The sequence below is a fragment of the Ricinus communis genome, chromosome 9 (assembly GCF_019578655.1).
Source record: "Ricinus communis isolate WT05 ecotype wild-type chromosome 9, ASM1957865v1, whole genome shotgun sequence".
Classification (NCBI taxonomy): Eukaryota; Viridiplantae; Streptophyta; class Magnoliopsida; order Malpighiales; family Euphorbiaceae; genus Ricinus; species Ricinus communis.
In genome coordinates, this window is record NC_063264.1 from 7,589,223 (window position 1) to 7,605,633 (window position 16,411).

At 34.8% G+C, this 16,411-nt stretch overlaps 2 protein-coding genes across 2 annotated transcripts; both read right to left on the reverse strand.

The window, feature by feature from the left end:
- Nucleotides 1-763: 763 nt before the first annotated feature.
- Nucleotides 764-4,469, reverse strand: LOC107262102 (probable tetraacyldisaccharide 4'-kinase, mitochondrial). Its single transcript, XM_015725806.2, has 8 exons — nt 4,242-4,469; nt 4,009-4,132; nt 3,355-3,582; nt 2,807-2,956; nt 2,440-2,649; nt 2,180-2,239; nt 1,963-2,043; nt 764-1,353 (listed from the first exon to the last, which is right to left on the reverse strand). Exons 1-8 carry the CDS (start codon nt 4,412-4,414, stop codon nt 1,171-1,173), a joined length of 1,209 nt encoding a protein of 402 aa, XP_015581292.1. The 5' UTR covers nt 4,415-4,469; the 3' UTR covers nt 764-1,170.
- A 3,887-nt stretch (nt 4,470-8,356) lies between these two features.
- On the reverse strand, nt 8,357-16,119 carry LOC107262104. Its single transcript, XM_015725809.3, has 2 exons — nt 15,900-16,119; nt 8,357-8,782 (listed from the first exon to the last, which is right to left on the reverse strand). The coding sequence occupies exons 1-2, from the start codon at nt 16,027-16,029 to the stop codon at nt 8,484-8,486; spliced, it is 429 nt and encodes a 142-aa protein (XP_015581295.1). The 5' UTR covers nt 16,030-16,119; the 3' UTR covers nt 8,357-8,483.
- Nucleotides 16,120-16,411: the final 292 nt, after the last annotated feature.

Here is a 16,411-nt window from a genome sequence, read left to right on the forward strand (position 1 = left end):
AAAACAACTAAAAAAAAATAAAAATATAACCAAAACCGTAACACTAAAAACTAAATAAATATCGTAAATTTAATAAAAAAATTACAAATATAGGTATTTTTTATATTTTTTCTTTACTTTCTGTCTTGGGCGTAGTTCTGTTAATTTTTATTTTCCACAAGTCATATTAATTCATAAGAATGACTTCGTTTAATATTCTTGCAATATACAATTTCCAATGTAATAAATAAATTAAGTTTATAAAATAATTTGATTGCTCTATTATAATAATTAATATTTTCTTTTTGTAAATAGCTATAGTGTTTTTCTTAAAAAGGTATACACGCATTGTCTTAATATTGGTCAAACATACGATTTAGAAGACAGAAATACGAAACAAATAATCCAAGTCCGAAATGACTTGGCCCCTAAACTATGACTATTATTATTATTATTATATGTTCACAAATCATGCTCATGCCATGGTTTTTGTATCTGGTTTGTGTTTGAGACATGAAATTGACTACTCATTCAGTGCAGTGGGAGAAGGAAAAAGCAAAGAAAAAACAACTTTAGTAGCATCGAATTGGGTTTCTTTTTCTTTTTCTTTTTCTTTTTTATGTCGTTTTTCAATTATTGTGAGCTTAGGCTTAGTGTATCTATTTTTCCAAATGTTCCATGATTATGAGAACGAATCAAAATCCAATTGACTGGATTCTTTACCTTTGCACACAAATATTGCCTGCTAATACAGTGAAAAGTGAAGTATTTTGTAATCATGATGGATGATAATGAAGATCTAATGTAGCTAAATTCATTTGGTAAGAGACCGATGCATGTACTAGTTTTTGTTTCTATCGTAGAAAGAAACTAGAACAAAATATAAACAAGTCTAATACATACACTCATTGTGAGAGATTGTTTGCTCCCACAAAGCCTTGTACAATTACAAGGTTTGAAACAGTAGAATGTTGTATTACAAAATCTTTTGTATAAAAAGGGAAAGAGGCAATTCACTCTTTACCTGAAGCAAAGAATCGGGTCCCAGCGTTATCAAACAATAAGCATAGGACTTAGTTTTGATGCACTTCTTTCCCGGGAAAGGAACAGAAAATTAAGGCATGACTTAGATTGGTGGCTCAGTATCTATTCTCAGGTGCTTGATTATAAAAATTGGTGGGTCATTTGCAGTTAGTGAATGAAAGGTTTGTTTTGCTTTGCACATAACCATTTCACCTCCAGCAACTCCTTCAACAACTTGATGAAACTATCTTGACTTTGTCCTCTATTAGGAATGATTTGCAGCTCTGAGCAGAGTACCAGGACTTTGAAAGAGCTCAAATGCTGGAGAATCTCTGGGTCTCGATCGTAATCCTGGAGTTTCAATAGATCAATTAGTGAATAACATTCTCCAAAATCATAGTAATTATAGCATTGATGATGGCAAACACATGCATGGTCGTAAGAAGCCATGGGAAAGATTCTACAGTTAAGAATTTGGTAGTCCATTCAATTCTCAGAACATTCTCCAATATGGTTGTGCAGGCCACATCTCTGGATAAGGAAATCAATCATGTTGCTGAATAAATTAAATGTCATGGAAAGGAAGATATTCCCCAAATTAAAGTGAAGCAATTTATTGGACCACAAAATTATGCATCTAAAATAGATACCACCCAGGATTTCTAACTTTAGTGGTACAGACATGAGCTGAGAACAATTAAGAAAAATGGCCAATATCAGAATAAATATTGCACTCACCTTCTCTGTTACAACAACTACAGGCTTGGAACCGAACTTGCTGAATAAATTAAATGTCATAGAAAGGAAGATATTCCCCAAATTAAAGTGAAGCAATTTATTGGACCACAAAATTATGCATCTAAAATAGATACCACCCAGGATTTCTAACTTTAGTGGTACAGACATAAGCTAAGAACAATTAAGAAAAATGGCCAATATCAGAATAAATATTGCACTCACCTTCTCTGTTACAACAACTACAGGCTTGGAACCGAACTTATCCTCCAGTACTCCAAGTTTCATAGCAATCATCTCAATGTCCTAGATTAATGATATCATATTGATCAACACCAGACTCAATATGTTTACACTATAAGCAATAGCATCTTTGAATTTTACAGAATTGGACTGCATAAGATGCATCGTAACTTAAAGACATAATAATAAGAGATTGTACCCTGGTTTGAAACAAGTGATGATCACTGAAATCAATTCGATCAACATAGAAAGCTCCCATCTGCAGCAAGATAGAGCCACCATTTAAACAAATCATAAATAAAACAATGGAAGGGATAAATATACAGTACGCATTCTGTGTTTTACTTTATTTTTTGGACTTGTAAAACATGCAGAATTATAAAATTACTCTACAGGGTATATATATATATATAGAGAGAGAGAGAGAGAAAGAGAGAGAGACAGTAAAAGCGGAAGTACCTTCTCTATCCCTTGCACAAAAGCATTTGCTGAACCAATTGCAGAAACACATAGCACAATTGCATTGAGTATGACACCCAGTGGTATTCTAAAGTTGATATTTCCTACTTCAAAGAAGTATGATGGAATCATTCCAGTGAAAAAAATAGGAAGGGATTCTTTCACTTCTCGTATCATTAGCTCAATATCTTTGAGATTTTGTTCTGTGATCTACATGAAACTTTCCAATCAATAAAATTATCATAATGAGCCTGATCTCTCATGAAAACAAATGGCATGATGAGATAAAATTGTTACAAAGATCTTGCATGAATGCATGAACTGCAGATTTTCTTGTGAAACACAAAGGTCATGATATTTCATATACCAAGTTTGCATGATGGAGTACAGCAACATCTGCTCTTCTGAGGGCTGTCAAGGGTTCCCTTAAAGGTCCAAGTGGGATCAATCGGCAGTTTCCCCATGGAGATAGTGCATTAATCATTATGATCTCAAGGTCGCGGTGCAAGCTCCAGTGCTATCTTCCATACAAAAGAATACAAATATCAGTAAACCTCTATAAGTAAAATGTTACTGCCTCATGATTTTACTTTGACAGCCACAAAATAACTTTAAAAGACAGTCAAGCATCAAATTAAGCAGAAACTGACATGTCATCAGTAAACAGAAATAGAATCGGCGTGTCAACAAGCAATATTTACTTCTAAAATATTAAGGAACAAACTTCTTTCTATAAGATTAATGAACCAGCTCGACCAGAAAAGAAAGGCACAAAGATGCTAAAGGCCTTGCAGCAGCAGGCTCATACTGTCAAGGGGAGAGCTAGCTGCCCCATATGTACCCCAGTCACCATGTAATATAAATTCAATAAAATGATGCATCTACCAGAAATGAAGGGAAAGCATATTTTAATACCTGCATCCCATCATCTAGAACAATAGGACCAATTTCTCCCGAGTCAAAACCTCCAACTTTGTGGTAAGCCCATGTTTCCTTGAATAAATATCTATGAGGATCTATGTATCCATATCGTTTCAAGAAAGAAGCAGCAGTGGCAGCTCGATTTGCACCTATACCAATCTTTGCAGGTTTCCCAAAAAGATGTCTTGCAAGCATCTTAGCTTCATCTCCACCAGCATAACCCTGGAAGTAAACAAATAGCACAACAAAATCAATTGAAAATCGCAACCATTTATGATTCAGGATCATAGCCCCAACCTCCACCCATTTAAATTGGGACAAAACAAATTTACGATCATGACAAATTTACACGATAAGGCCACATTTTGGCATCCCTGGAAAAGGAATGGGGATTTAAATAGATGCCTAGATCAAAGGAAGTCTTTCCAAATTGATCATATTCCTAGAGACTATTATAATACAGGATTAGGTTTATTGTGTATCAAGCCAAACACAAAAGAAAAAAAAAAATGAAAAAATTGGAACCTTATTCCAAGAATAACATTCCATCAATTCAAGTAGATGTTATTTCCACATACAGTCATGCATACTAAGAACCAAAACTGTTTTAAGGGAAAAAGAAATAACTTTGACAGGAAAAGTAAGTACCCTAGTAAGAATAAGAGTTGTAATTCCAGAATCAGCAAACCATTGAGCGATGAACTCAACCATTGGTGTCTTCCCATTGCCTCCCCATGTTAAATTTCCCACACTTATTACTGGCACTGCCAACCTTTAAATTCCCAAAAGAAAAATTAACAGAATTAGACACGTCCATAAATAATTATCTCTATCTAAAAAAATAATTAAAAAAAAAAAAAAAGAGCAACTGCTTCATGTACCGTTGCTTGGAGAAGAGACCGAAGTGGTAGAGACAATGGCGGAGAGAAAGAGTGACTGTGTAAAGGTAGGATGATAGGGAGAGAAGAGGGATTAATGAACGGTGGGTGATGGAGAGCTTAGTGTGGTCTTGCGCATAGGCGATTTCGCTCACTGCTTTCCTGAGTTTCTCCATTTGAGTTGAAAGCAAACCTGACAAAACACTCAGCAAGAAAGAAGAGGGAGGAGAGGACCCCACTGAGTGCTTTGGAATGACATGCTGACGTGGACGGAAACGGTTCTTTTCTTAAAAAACTAAAAGAAATTTTTAATTCTATAGATAATTCAAAAACATAATTTTTATTTCAATTAATAAAATTGTATTTAATTATTTATTAATTAAAAAAAACATGTATAAAATTTAGATAATAAATTTTTTAAGAAAATAAAATCAAGATATTTTTACGTCATTCTATTTTTTCTTTTTTCTTTTTTTTTTTAAAAAAAAAAAAAGAGAAACTTAAAAGAAGAATTCAGAGTATGTACTCTGAAATTCCTTTTTGCGTCAGTACGCAAAAGATTATTTATCAGTTCTTACATAAGAAAAGTAAATTTGACTTCTTTTAGTTTTATTTACTTTCTTTACCATCAAATTAATAATTATGTCTTTATTTGAATTAATAAGATGTATGACTTTCCTTAGTTACATTGTTTTAATTGTTTGTTAAATTTTTATATCTAATGTCGTGTTTGGTATAAGCCTTTAGATTGGAATAAATAACTTTTGGAGCATGCATATTTTTTAAATAATATTTTTATTATATAAATAATATATTCTTTAACAAAATATAATATTTATTAATTTTATAAAAACTAAAATAAAGATTTTTATTTTTATTCTCTTTTATTATAAATGTTAATTTTTAATATTAATCATGAATTATAGATTAAAAGGTGTTATAAAAAGACTTGATGGATATCATAAGTTACTAAAAATGTAGAGATAAAAATAAATATGAATATTAATCAAAAGAGTTTTATAAATCAGTTGTCCAATGACTTGCTACTTATCAAATATGGATCAAATTCTTGGTTTAAGGTATATTGACAATAGGATTCTTATTTATAGTTCCATCGCTCTTAAAACGATAATTCATTTTTAATTTATATATAAAATAAAAATTACAATTCTTTGATTAATGTTATTAATTTTGTTATTTTTTGTCTAAAATATATTTATTAATCTTATATAAAAACTAATATTCATTAATAAAAGATGTTTTTTATCACAATTAAAAATAAAGAAATGAACTATAATTTGAAAAAAAAAAAGATAGATTAACATTTTGAAATGAATAAAATATTTTAATAAATAAACCAATGAATAAATCTAAGAATAAAAGTGTCTTGTAATAAATAAATAAAAACACTTCACTATTTCTATTTTTGAATGGTAATCTTATATTGACTTTAGATAAATGGAGATTTTATTGAGAAATGTTTATTTAAATTTTAGTGTATATATATAATTAATAGAAAAGTGATATGCATATATGAGTATTTTACATATTGGTATTGAATGATTGACACGTAATTCATAATTTAAAATTAATGAATATGTTAATCATCTATATGTTTGATGTATAAGTGGAGGTATATATCATACACAATAATTTTTTTATTTTATTCGGCTAATGGTGCTCTTTATTTTAAATAGCATAATTTCTATAATAAATAATATTTTCAAAAATATTTTAATATAAAGAGTAAAATATTTTATTTAAATTTAATGGATTTTTTATATATTATTATTAATTTTACATTTATTCTTTAAGTATTAATAGTTTTATTTTTAAGAAGAACTTTACTAATAAAGAAAAACAAGAATCATAGCATCTTCAATGATAATCTTTATTTTAAAGATTATAATTTCTATAATAAAGAGTATCTTAAGAAATATTTACATATAAAAAATAATACATTTTATTTAAATCCAATTGACTCTTTATATATATATTTTTTAATTTTTATTAATAGAAAAGCAAGAATTACAAATATCAATTAAATTACATGTATAGAAATTCGTAATGCACTTATTAAATATAGAATAAAGAGCGAAGTTTGGTTTTGATAACCAAATTGACTATCCACTTGTATTTGTAAAATAAAGAATGCATTAAACTGTCATTTTATAATATGATTCTTGATCGATCTAAATTGTATATAGATATTTAAGGGTATTTTAGAGCTTTAATGATTTGTTTCTATATATAATATGGTATAAAGATGTGTTTTTACCTCACTTTAGTTTTTTTTTTATCTAAATTTAGAAAATAATGTAAAAGATGAGAATTTAAGCTAAAAACGCACCAATTGGCGTTAATTGAACTGCGGCTATTAAAGGTTTGAGAATCAGACATGTGGTTATTAATAGTTTGGGCCTAGCTTAATTCATTAACACCCAAAAAGGAGAGTTTAAGTAATTCTTATGTAATTAGTGGATAATTATCTTTTGAGTTGTTTAGTTTGTTTAGGACAATAAGGGATAAATTATAGTAGTTGTGTATTGAGAAAAAAACTTTAAAAAGTGAATCTGTACAAGGAATAGAGATTAATTAGAACAGAGAGATCTTCGGCTACTGAATCTCTCTCTAAAGAAGGGTTATATTATTCTCTGCAAAAGATTTTAGAGTTCATCATCTTTTTTGACATCATGTTAACTTGTGTTGCATCATTCTTTGAAGAATCAGAAAAACTTTTTGAATATGTGGAGAAAGAGGACTAATCTTCTTCATTCCTTGAAGAGCCTTTGAGCTTTGAGGGAGTTTTAGTTTTATGTTTTATGAATCTTAAGTCTTTCTATTTAATTACAATGTTCGTTGGATTAAGTATGTTAGGCTAAATCTCATAAGTGTTTAGTTTGGCTTTTTACTTATGTATGAACCTTATATATTTTGAGTTTAATGAATGATTATTTTACCTTTATATGTTCGTTAATTTCATCTATTATTATTGATTGATCATCATATCAATTTAGTAGTAATATGTGTTATGAAAATTTTTAGGTTAAAAGTATTAAAAACATCATCTTTACTTTAATCTATGTTGGTAGAAGAAACCTAAGTTGCATCATTAGCTTGAGTGACTTAGAAAAAAGACACATCACCATCTCATTTGTTAAATTAGGGCTTAAGAAAATTGCTAAGTAAAAGCTAGATTAAATGTTATTTTATTATATAGTTCATATTAATCATTCTAGTTGCATATTTATTTTTAGTTATTTAATTTTTTGTATTAAACTAAGATCATTTTCAAAGCATCGGCTTAAAGTGTTTATATTTACTTTCAGTAATTTATGTGATAGTTGGTCTTTATAATATGCTTTACAATTCCTTGTAAGATCGACCTCGTTGTGAGTTTATCCGAACTACCATTCAATTCGTACACTTGCGAGTACTAATTTAGACACATCAATTCTTTAAAATAAAAAATTGACATATATAAAAATTGCATTAAAAATACTCTAAAATGGTGTTTACGATAAAAATATATATCTACTATAAATTACTTTTATTTTGATTATTACAGTCAAAATTAAGAAATTATTTAAATTGAAATAATATATTTATTATTATTATTAATAATATTTTTATACATGCAATTAGAAGTGTTTGCGGATGTGATTGATTCTCCTAAATAGAATAATGTTTATATTTTATATTTGTAAATTAAGTTGAGTTTAAATCTCATTACCCTTTAATAAATTTCAGACATAAATCAAATTGGTATTAGATTAAATTTATGGAGCTTTACTGACCTAATATTAAGCTATCAACAAATCCTATTATTCACTGGCTGGTCCCTCTCGAGCTTCTTCTTCTTCTTCTTATGCCAAATTGGTTTGAATTGATCACCATTTTCCCTAAATTGAAAGTTTTATGATTTATTGAGTTAACATTTTTAGAAAGTGAAAAGAATTTATTTTTATTTTTATATATTAATTTATTAAATAATTATATTTTCTCTTTTTTAACGCATAGGACTCCGTATGTTTCACGAACAGTTTAATAACTTGAACTATGCCACGACAGTGCAGAAAAAAAGAAAAGAAAAGAAAAGAAAAGGCCAAAAACAAAAGGTACAAAAGAGAAAGAAAATTTTCAGTTGGCCCCACACAATTTCAAAAGAACAGAACCTGATTGATTGGGCACCAAATCAGCACCCATTTTTATCAAATTGAAATCAGACGGCTGATATGGATTCCTTCAAGTCGTTCTATTCTTGGAACACGTTTTATGCTGACCTTTCAACCAAAAATAAATCAACCACTCCTGACCCCCACCTGGAACCCACTTTTTGTTGAGTCCTACCAGCTGACGTGGGACCCAGTAGAATGATACAGAGCTGAATTTCAGGGGAGAGAAAGAGAAGCTATTGAAAATCCCCAGACAATTACTTGCCTTGTCGTATAGATTATCACCGTCTGATCGCCGGGAATAATTACTTGCTTTATCGTACAGATTATCACCGTCTGATCGTTGTTTTGGGCCCGCTATCACGGTGTCTACAAGATTTATGAACAACCGTCAGATCACAACACTGGTAGGCCTAAAGCTCTGGAAATGATAAATTTAAAAGGGTCAACAATGCGAAATCCTCATCAGAACTCAAAGCATGGATGCATCCTCAAGTTAAGACAAGCGGCCTCTTGCCATGGGGGTCTTTCTACTCTTTGGATCTTTAAATTAAATTAAATTTCTTTTGGATTACACCATAAACAGATCGTAGCAACTATTAGAACATTGCCATTGGATCAAGAGAAGAGAAATGAGAAAGTTAGAAAGCCATAAGAGAGTGTAGAGAGAGTTTTAAAGAGACTTGTTTAGAGGAAAACTTGCCTGTCTATTATTATCAAAGACTTCTCCTTATATAGAGTGGAGAGTCGGTAGAAAATGTACAAAGGTTAGTGGGTATCCCACTAAGATTAATAATACAAAGACTATCAAACAAAAGTTAGTGGATATCCCACTAAGACTAATAATACAAAGACTATCAAACAAAGTGGACATCCCAACGAGACTAATAATACAAAGACTATCAAACAAAGGTTAGTGGACATCCCACTGAGACTAATAATACACTTCACTTACATAATAAGGACAAACAATAATATAAAATAGTGGCCGACAGTCATATGTGGTCAGAAGACGTCATCATATGAATCATCATCCATTGGTTGGGAGTCTTGCATGAGGGCTTCTTGCTGCGTCCTGGTTAAGGTAGGGTCATCCAAAGGAGTTGGAAGATCAGAGAAACAGAAATGTTCTATGGATTGTTCAGTTGATTGATGTCCATTGAAGGTGCAGACTAATGGTGCAGACACATTAGCTGTCCTTAATTCATTCCTGTACTGCAGGGCCCGTTTTAGTTCTTCTGTGATTGGTGGAGGAGCAAGATGTAAAGGACTATCAAGCGTTCTCCAATAGTGACAGATATTTTGAGTTGCATAGGTGTCTTCTGATAGTCGGAGATAGGGCCTGTGTAATATGAAAATAGCATGGTATTCAAGCTCTGGAATTATTGTCCGAGAATAACGGTGCCCATGAATAAGTTTAAGGAGATCTCCTGTCCATTGGTATGGAGTCTTGAACTGTAAGGAATCTCCATGGATAAGACCCCGAGTTAGCTTCATTATTAAAGAAGTGTAAGAGATTCATAATAGGCACCTCTATAGCATGATGATCGTAGATAGGCACCATAGAAACCATAACTCACTTTCATGCTTTGGATGTTCGGAGATAAGTGGTAAATCAAACACCAAGGGTAGTCCGGAAAGAAGAAGTTGGGTTGGATTGGGAGTGAGAAGATTTGTTGAAAAGTTGCCAAATAATGGAACATCATGTTTCCGGCAAAGTCCTGTGACTTGTTTGGTTGTAAGGTTGTTGGGAAGGTCCGGTGGTGAAGGAGGTTGCAGGGTTGGATCCGAAGGATGAGGAGGCCATAAAGATTATGGGAAGATTTATTGTAGAGGTGAGAAGAACTATAGGGTGATTCCGAGGGCTTAGAAAGTCTGGATAAGAAATCCGGGATTAGGTTTCTTATCCCTTTTATATGCTCAACCTTAAAGTCATACCAACCATGATTTTAATCTCGATGGTGGGGCTCGAGGCAAGGTCTTCCGGTTGGATTCAAGAATCTTGGGGAAGGAAGAGTTGTCCATCCGAACCGGGGAAGTCTCAATCAGGAAGAATTCAAACTTTTTTATCCCGTACTTGACTGCCAGAATTTCCTTGTAGGTTGTGTGATAATGTTTTTCTGAAGAGGAAAACTGACCCGATGCATATCCACACAGTTGTTCTTTGTCGTGGAGCTTTTCTAGGAGGATGGCCCCCCATGCATAGTCAGATGCATCTGTTTGGAGAATAAGTTCTCCTGCTGACGGGATTGTAAGAGGTGGCGGATTGTGGGCCAGCTCTTTTAATTTTTTGACAGCTGTTGTTTGTTCCGCTCCCCATGGAGGAGGGTTCTTCTTGAGCATCTTTGAGAGGTGGCACGTGTAACTAGACAGGTGAGGAATGGCCTCTCGAACATAATTCAGGATTCCAAGGAACTGTTGAATTTGTTTTGCTGATAAATTTTCTTCCGGAAAATTATCAAGTTCCTTTGTCAGGTGGGGACCATATGTGTACTGGCCATTCTTGAAATGCATTCCAAGAAATTCAATTTCTCGTTGGCCAATAAAGCTCTTCTTTTCAGATAGCATAATGCCATATTTTTGGATGATGGCAAGGAACTGTTGTAACAGTTGGTGATGGTCCTCTGCTGTTTCTGAGAATAGAAGGATGTCGTCGATATAGATCAAAGAAGAGTACAGGATAGGCCCAAAATCTCAATCATTGTCTTCCCCGGAATTGAGATGGGGCCGTCTTGAGCCCAAAAGGCATAACGATCCTTGGTATTGGGCATTAGGGATACAAAATGCGATTTTGTATCTCTCTGCGGGCTGGATACCGAGTTGCCAAAAGCCTGCCTTTAGGTCAAATTTGGAATAGTACTGGGCCTTTTGGATGTGGACCTTGAGATTTGAGATTCGAGGGAGAGGGAATTTGTTGTCTTGAAGGAAATGGTTTAAGGGTTTGTAGTCTATGACAAGCCTCTTCTTTCCTCGGATTCTTTCAGACCTTTTCTCCACATAAAAGGCTTGGCAAGCCCATTGTGAAGTAGTGGGCTCAATTAAACCCTGCTGTAACAGTGTCAGGCATTCTGATCGGGCAAGGGCTAGGTCTATGGGAGACATTCCCATGTGTGTGGCTTTAGTAGGGTTAATGTCTTCATTAAGTTTGAAGGGGAGGCTGATATAGAATTGTGGATTTTTCCACGGGAGGAAGAGGATGTTGGAAATGTGAATGGGATTACGGGCCAGGCTGAAGGAATTTTTACCGTGTATGAAAGGAATGGAGGAATAGTATTCGTCACGGAAAATGATTTGAAGTTTCAGTGTATGACCTAAACTGTCTTTTGAACTTTATACCAGTTGGAAGGATTTGGAGCTTTTGAGCTTGGTGATAAACATCAAATCCTATCGAATATCCTTGCTTGGAAGATCTGAACCAATGATGTGTGTCCACACAACGCAATCAGGAAAGAACTGAATTCCGATCTTCTGTCTTGTGATCAGAGTAGTTTTGAAGGTTTGACCATTGGCTGCCCTGAAGAACTGATCATGGGGCTTCCAATACTCTGATGGGAGAACCATTGGGTTCATCATGCTTCTTTGAGCTCCAGTGTCAAAGAAAGCTATTACTGGAACAGGCTTGGAGTATTTTGAGGACAGTATCTGTATGGGAATATATGGGACTGGAGGAGGTTTTATAGTAAATTGAAAAGTTTCAGGAGGTGGAGGAGAAACAAAGAAAGAAGATAATAGGGTTGGAGAAAGAGGATATTGTATTGCATCTTCCAGAATATCCTTCTGACTTTCTTCATGCAGACCAATCATCAGGATTGGTATTTCACTATCATCTGAATCCGAAGAAGATTCTTGTGAAGACTCTGTGGAGTCTGAGAACTCCATTTCTAACCCAAATAAGCTTTCTGGGGTTAGATCTTCTTGTTCTGAAAGTAGGGATTCTATTTCCTCTTCAAAAGAGTCTGCAAGAGATAAGGACATGCTCACTTGTTGTATCATCTTTGCTGACTTTTCTGGATTCCTGGGACAATTTTTTGCATAATGTCCCTTTCTTTTGCAGATGAAACATCTGTCAGACTTGTACCCCTGGTTCCGTTTTTTACGGAAGTATTTGAATTTCTTTGGGTTCTTTTCCCTGAACTTTTTGTTGCTGCGCGTGTATTTCTGGAAATGATGTCCAGATTTCTTCTTGTGATTTGTACATACGCAGTTGGCGGCTTTGCACTTGATCTTTAGGTGGTTTTTGTTGCAAGCCTTTTGGACAATCAAGTCCCTTTGAGACAACCTTTTGAATAATTCCTGTTGATCACACAGCTCTTAATGGAAGAGAGTGTGAATTGCCGATTTCTCCAAGTGTAATTGAGGTATTTGGTCTCTTTGTAGCCTTGATCATATTGTTAACCTCAGGTTGTATCTCATCCGGTAGAGAGGTGATGAAGGTATACTTTAGTGTATCATCACCATCATGTCCTCCAAATGACATAGTAGAGCTTGGACATAGCCTGAATAATGTTTTTCCGGATCCTTCATCTTGAATGAGCGGCATTTCGATCAAAGAACTCTTGTTTCTCTTGTCTTATGACAAGGTCATAACTTCCAAGGAAACTGGTTATGGAGGATCGTTCACTGCTGATGGAGTCCGCAGAGTGACAAATTGAAGCCTAGTGTATTCAGTCGAGGCCCGAAACCAATCTCTTAAGCTTCCCAGGTAAACCTTGTGACAAATTCGGCAAGGACTTTTTTGAGTGTGGCCCTTCAAGGGTCATCCGAAGATCAATCCATGCCAAGAATTCAGGAAAGCTTATCCTTCCATTTTGATGGTGGCAAGTCATCAAAAGTGAACCAAGGTCCCTGTGCTAGGCCGGCTTTGGCCTTGGGTTTGGAGCTCCGGTGGGAGCAAAGAATGACCGAGCATCTTCATCTTCGGGTTCTACTACTCGGATGGGATCGATGGCGAAGTGTTCATGAAATTTCGGTGATGTCCGCCATCTCGAATCAAGAAGATTCGAATCATACGGACTGATGAGAGATTGCTCTGGAAATTTGTCTTTAGGGGCTAGAGGAGGAGAGGATTTCTTTTGCTGGGTTTCTGTGTTTTTTGGGTAAAGGTGAGAAAATGTGCCAAAGGGCTGATAAAGGGTTTCTTGTGGTTGTTCTGGTTGTGAAAGAAAAGGGAAAGAAGAAAAGTATGAAGGAGTAATAGCTGAGTGAGGTTGAAGCTGCCGATATGAATGTTGGAATTGCAGCAGACTGGTCTTTCCGGAGATCATTTTCAATTTGATCTATTTGCTTCTTCAGCCGGGAAATCTCCTTTTGCTTTTGCATGAAAGAGGGGGTAATCGGCTGAGGTATCCGGAGTTCTTTGTCCAGAGCTTGATACTTTCTTTGTCAAGGATGAGTACAGTTGCAAGACTTCTTGTGAAAAAGTATCCAGCTTGTGATCCATGTTTTGAACCAAGTGCAGGGCTTGATCCAATTTGCCATCTATCTTTTCAAGTAAGTGTTTTGGACAATAGAATTAGATGTCACGCGGTTGAGAACTTCTTGAGGGGGGTGTCAGTTCTAAGTTTCCGGAAGGTGAAATCCGTGTAGGAAGGATTTGAGATCTTTTGTTCTCTGTTTTTCCCAAGGGAGGGAAATCCTCTGGTTGTAACATGAAACATTCTTGAACCAAGGGTTGTCACTGATACAATGAGGAGATGAAGTAGGTCCAAAAGTTCATGGCGTTGTTATACTGGCCCAACGTTTTGTACCTCCTGTACAAAACTGGACGGGTACCGGGTTTCCAGCCTATAAACCTTTGGATCTGACTCGATCTCCATTCTGCAAGTTGCAGAAGGGGGTTTGCCATATTCAATGTTGAGTTGTGCCATAATTTCTTTGAACTCATCATAAGAAACGTCAATGACCGTTTTTCCTTCTCTGGCAAGAAACTCAATTGCCTCGTCGAACATTGGCAGTGGCTTTTTATTCTCTTTCTGGGAACCATCTGGATCTCGATCATCTGGCTTAGGATGAATCTCCGAACAAGAAGTATCCAGAGACATCCTTTTCGGATTCTTCTGTTGATGCTGAAAACAGGGTTCAGCATAATCCATGTCATCATGACATAGGCACTCTGGCTTGCACATTTCTGGGGCTACATCCCAGACAAAGTGTCCTCTGACTTGTGCAGCATAAATCTGGTTGCCAGATGCTTGAAAGGAGTGAATAGGGACCTTCTCCCTAGGCCGTGATACTGGTTGTATCATTGATGCTTGGAAAATTGGCGGTCTTTGAGGAAGATTCCTCGGTTCTTGTAAAGATCGTCTTATGATCCCATCCTTTCTTTGTATAAAGAGGGGATCTGTGGCTTGAATCAGTTTTGATTGAGATGCTTGGAGCTTCTCATAATTTGTTACCCACTCAATAGGAATTAGTTTCTGTAGATCTTCCTTTTCAAGCTGTCGAGGAGCTTGAACTATTGTAGGGGTTTGACCAGAATCAGCCATGATGTACAAAGCATCTGATGAGGCTTGGAAGCCTGGGATCTGCAGGTTAAGTGCATGATCCTGCAATCGATAAACGATCTGATGGTGAAGAGTCGCTGAGAGAGCATTTTCAACTTGACTAGCTCCCGTGATTTGGACTTGTACTTTTAAGGCGTTGGATAGATAAGGATCACTCGAAAGAGAGGTTAAAGTTTGGAAGAAAGTCAAAACAACACTACCGGTGTTGAGTGTTGTGACTATTGTCCCAATCAACGCATGCTCATACTTGAGGTAACGAGTGTCCAAAAGCGACATCCGTCTTTGTAGGCAATCCCATCCTTCCATGATAGGAAAGGACAAGTCTCATGACTCGAGGATGGAGATGAGAATAGCCTTGCTTCCGCCATTGTTCTATGAAAGAGGTGGGGATCTCTAAAGTAACATACTGCTCTTGAGAAGTAGCAGTAAGTGAACACTGAGAAAGTGAGGAGGATTGAACATATTCTTTTATGGTGAGGGGTTTTTTGTGGATGATTTGGTTAAAGGTTTTTCTAACAAAGTTTTGTTTCTTGAATATGTTGTAAGGGTTGATGATAGGTACTAGAGTATCTTCTATCTGCACGTTGTCAGGAATATGGGAGATCTCAACAAGATGATCTATCTTGTTAGATATGGTTTTCTTACAAGAGGGAGATAATTGAAGGGTAGAAGTATGAGAGGTAATCTCGGTTGAGGATTTAAAATCCATAAAAATAAATCGGCCTTTAGACCTACAACATCAGATAAATTGCTAAAAAAGTGCCTACTGAGTCTTTCTCCGACTCAATCTTTCTGCCATCACCATCCATGGCGGCGCCATTAACATAGACAAAGAGCATAGTAGGAAATCAACAATTAGACCTACTAAAATAGCCTTGTATCATCGAACCTCCAACCAAATCGAGCAGAAGGAGAAACCCCACAATTGTTGGGACAAAAGACGAAGATTGAAAGTCACTCTCCAGCATGAATATGTTACAAACCTTCGTCGGAAACTCTTCCGTCGTTAGTGAAACATATTAAAGGATAATGAACAAAACAGCACAGACTGATCACCATCGCCAACCAGTATTCTCCTCCTTCACTATCTTCCATCAAGCGACGGTCTCCCATAGCGTGGCAGTCGGACTCTGCTGTACTAAGGGAGGTTGCAAAATAGCCTGCAAAGGAACTAAATAGAAATAATACCACACCATAATATCTAAATCTTAACTACAAGAACAAAAACCAAAAAGATGATAAAAAGATGGTTTCTTATTTAATTAATTTAGATTTTATTTAATTAAATTTCTATTTCATTCTAACATGATATTTTATTAATTTTATTAATATTTATATATTAAATAACTTTATTAAATATGCATCCTTCTTTTAGCAAAATATATTTATATAATTAAATATTTAATGAATTATATGATCGGACGTGATATAGTTAATGGTCAAATTAAATTTTTAAATAAATTTAAATTTATAAATTTTTTATTAGGCAGTAACT

Coding starts and splice junctions, on each gene's coding strand:
- LOC107262104 (XM_015725809.3), bottom strand. CDS start 16,029: ATGGGAGACCGTCGCTTGATGGAAGATAGTGAAGGAGGAGAATACTGG. Junction 8,783..15,899: donor CGGAAGAGTTTCCGACGAAG/GTTTGTAACATA, acceptor TAAATCTTGTAG/ACACCGTGATAGCGGGCCCA.
- LOC107262102 (XM_015725806.2), bottom strand. CDS start 4,414: ATGGAGAAACTCAGGAAAGCAGTGAGCGAAATCGCCTATGCGCAAGAC. Junction 2,240..2,439: donor TTGTGCAAGGGATAGAGAAG/GTACTTCCGCTT, acceptor ATCTTGCTGCAG/ATGGGAGCTTTCTATGTTGA. Junction 2,044..2,179: donor ATCACTTGTTTCAAACCAGG/GTACAATCTCTT, acceptor TCATTAATCTAG/GACATTGAGATGATTGCTAT.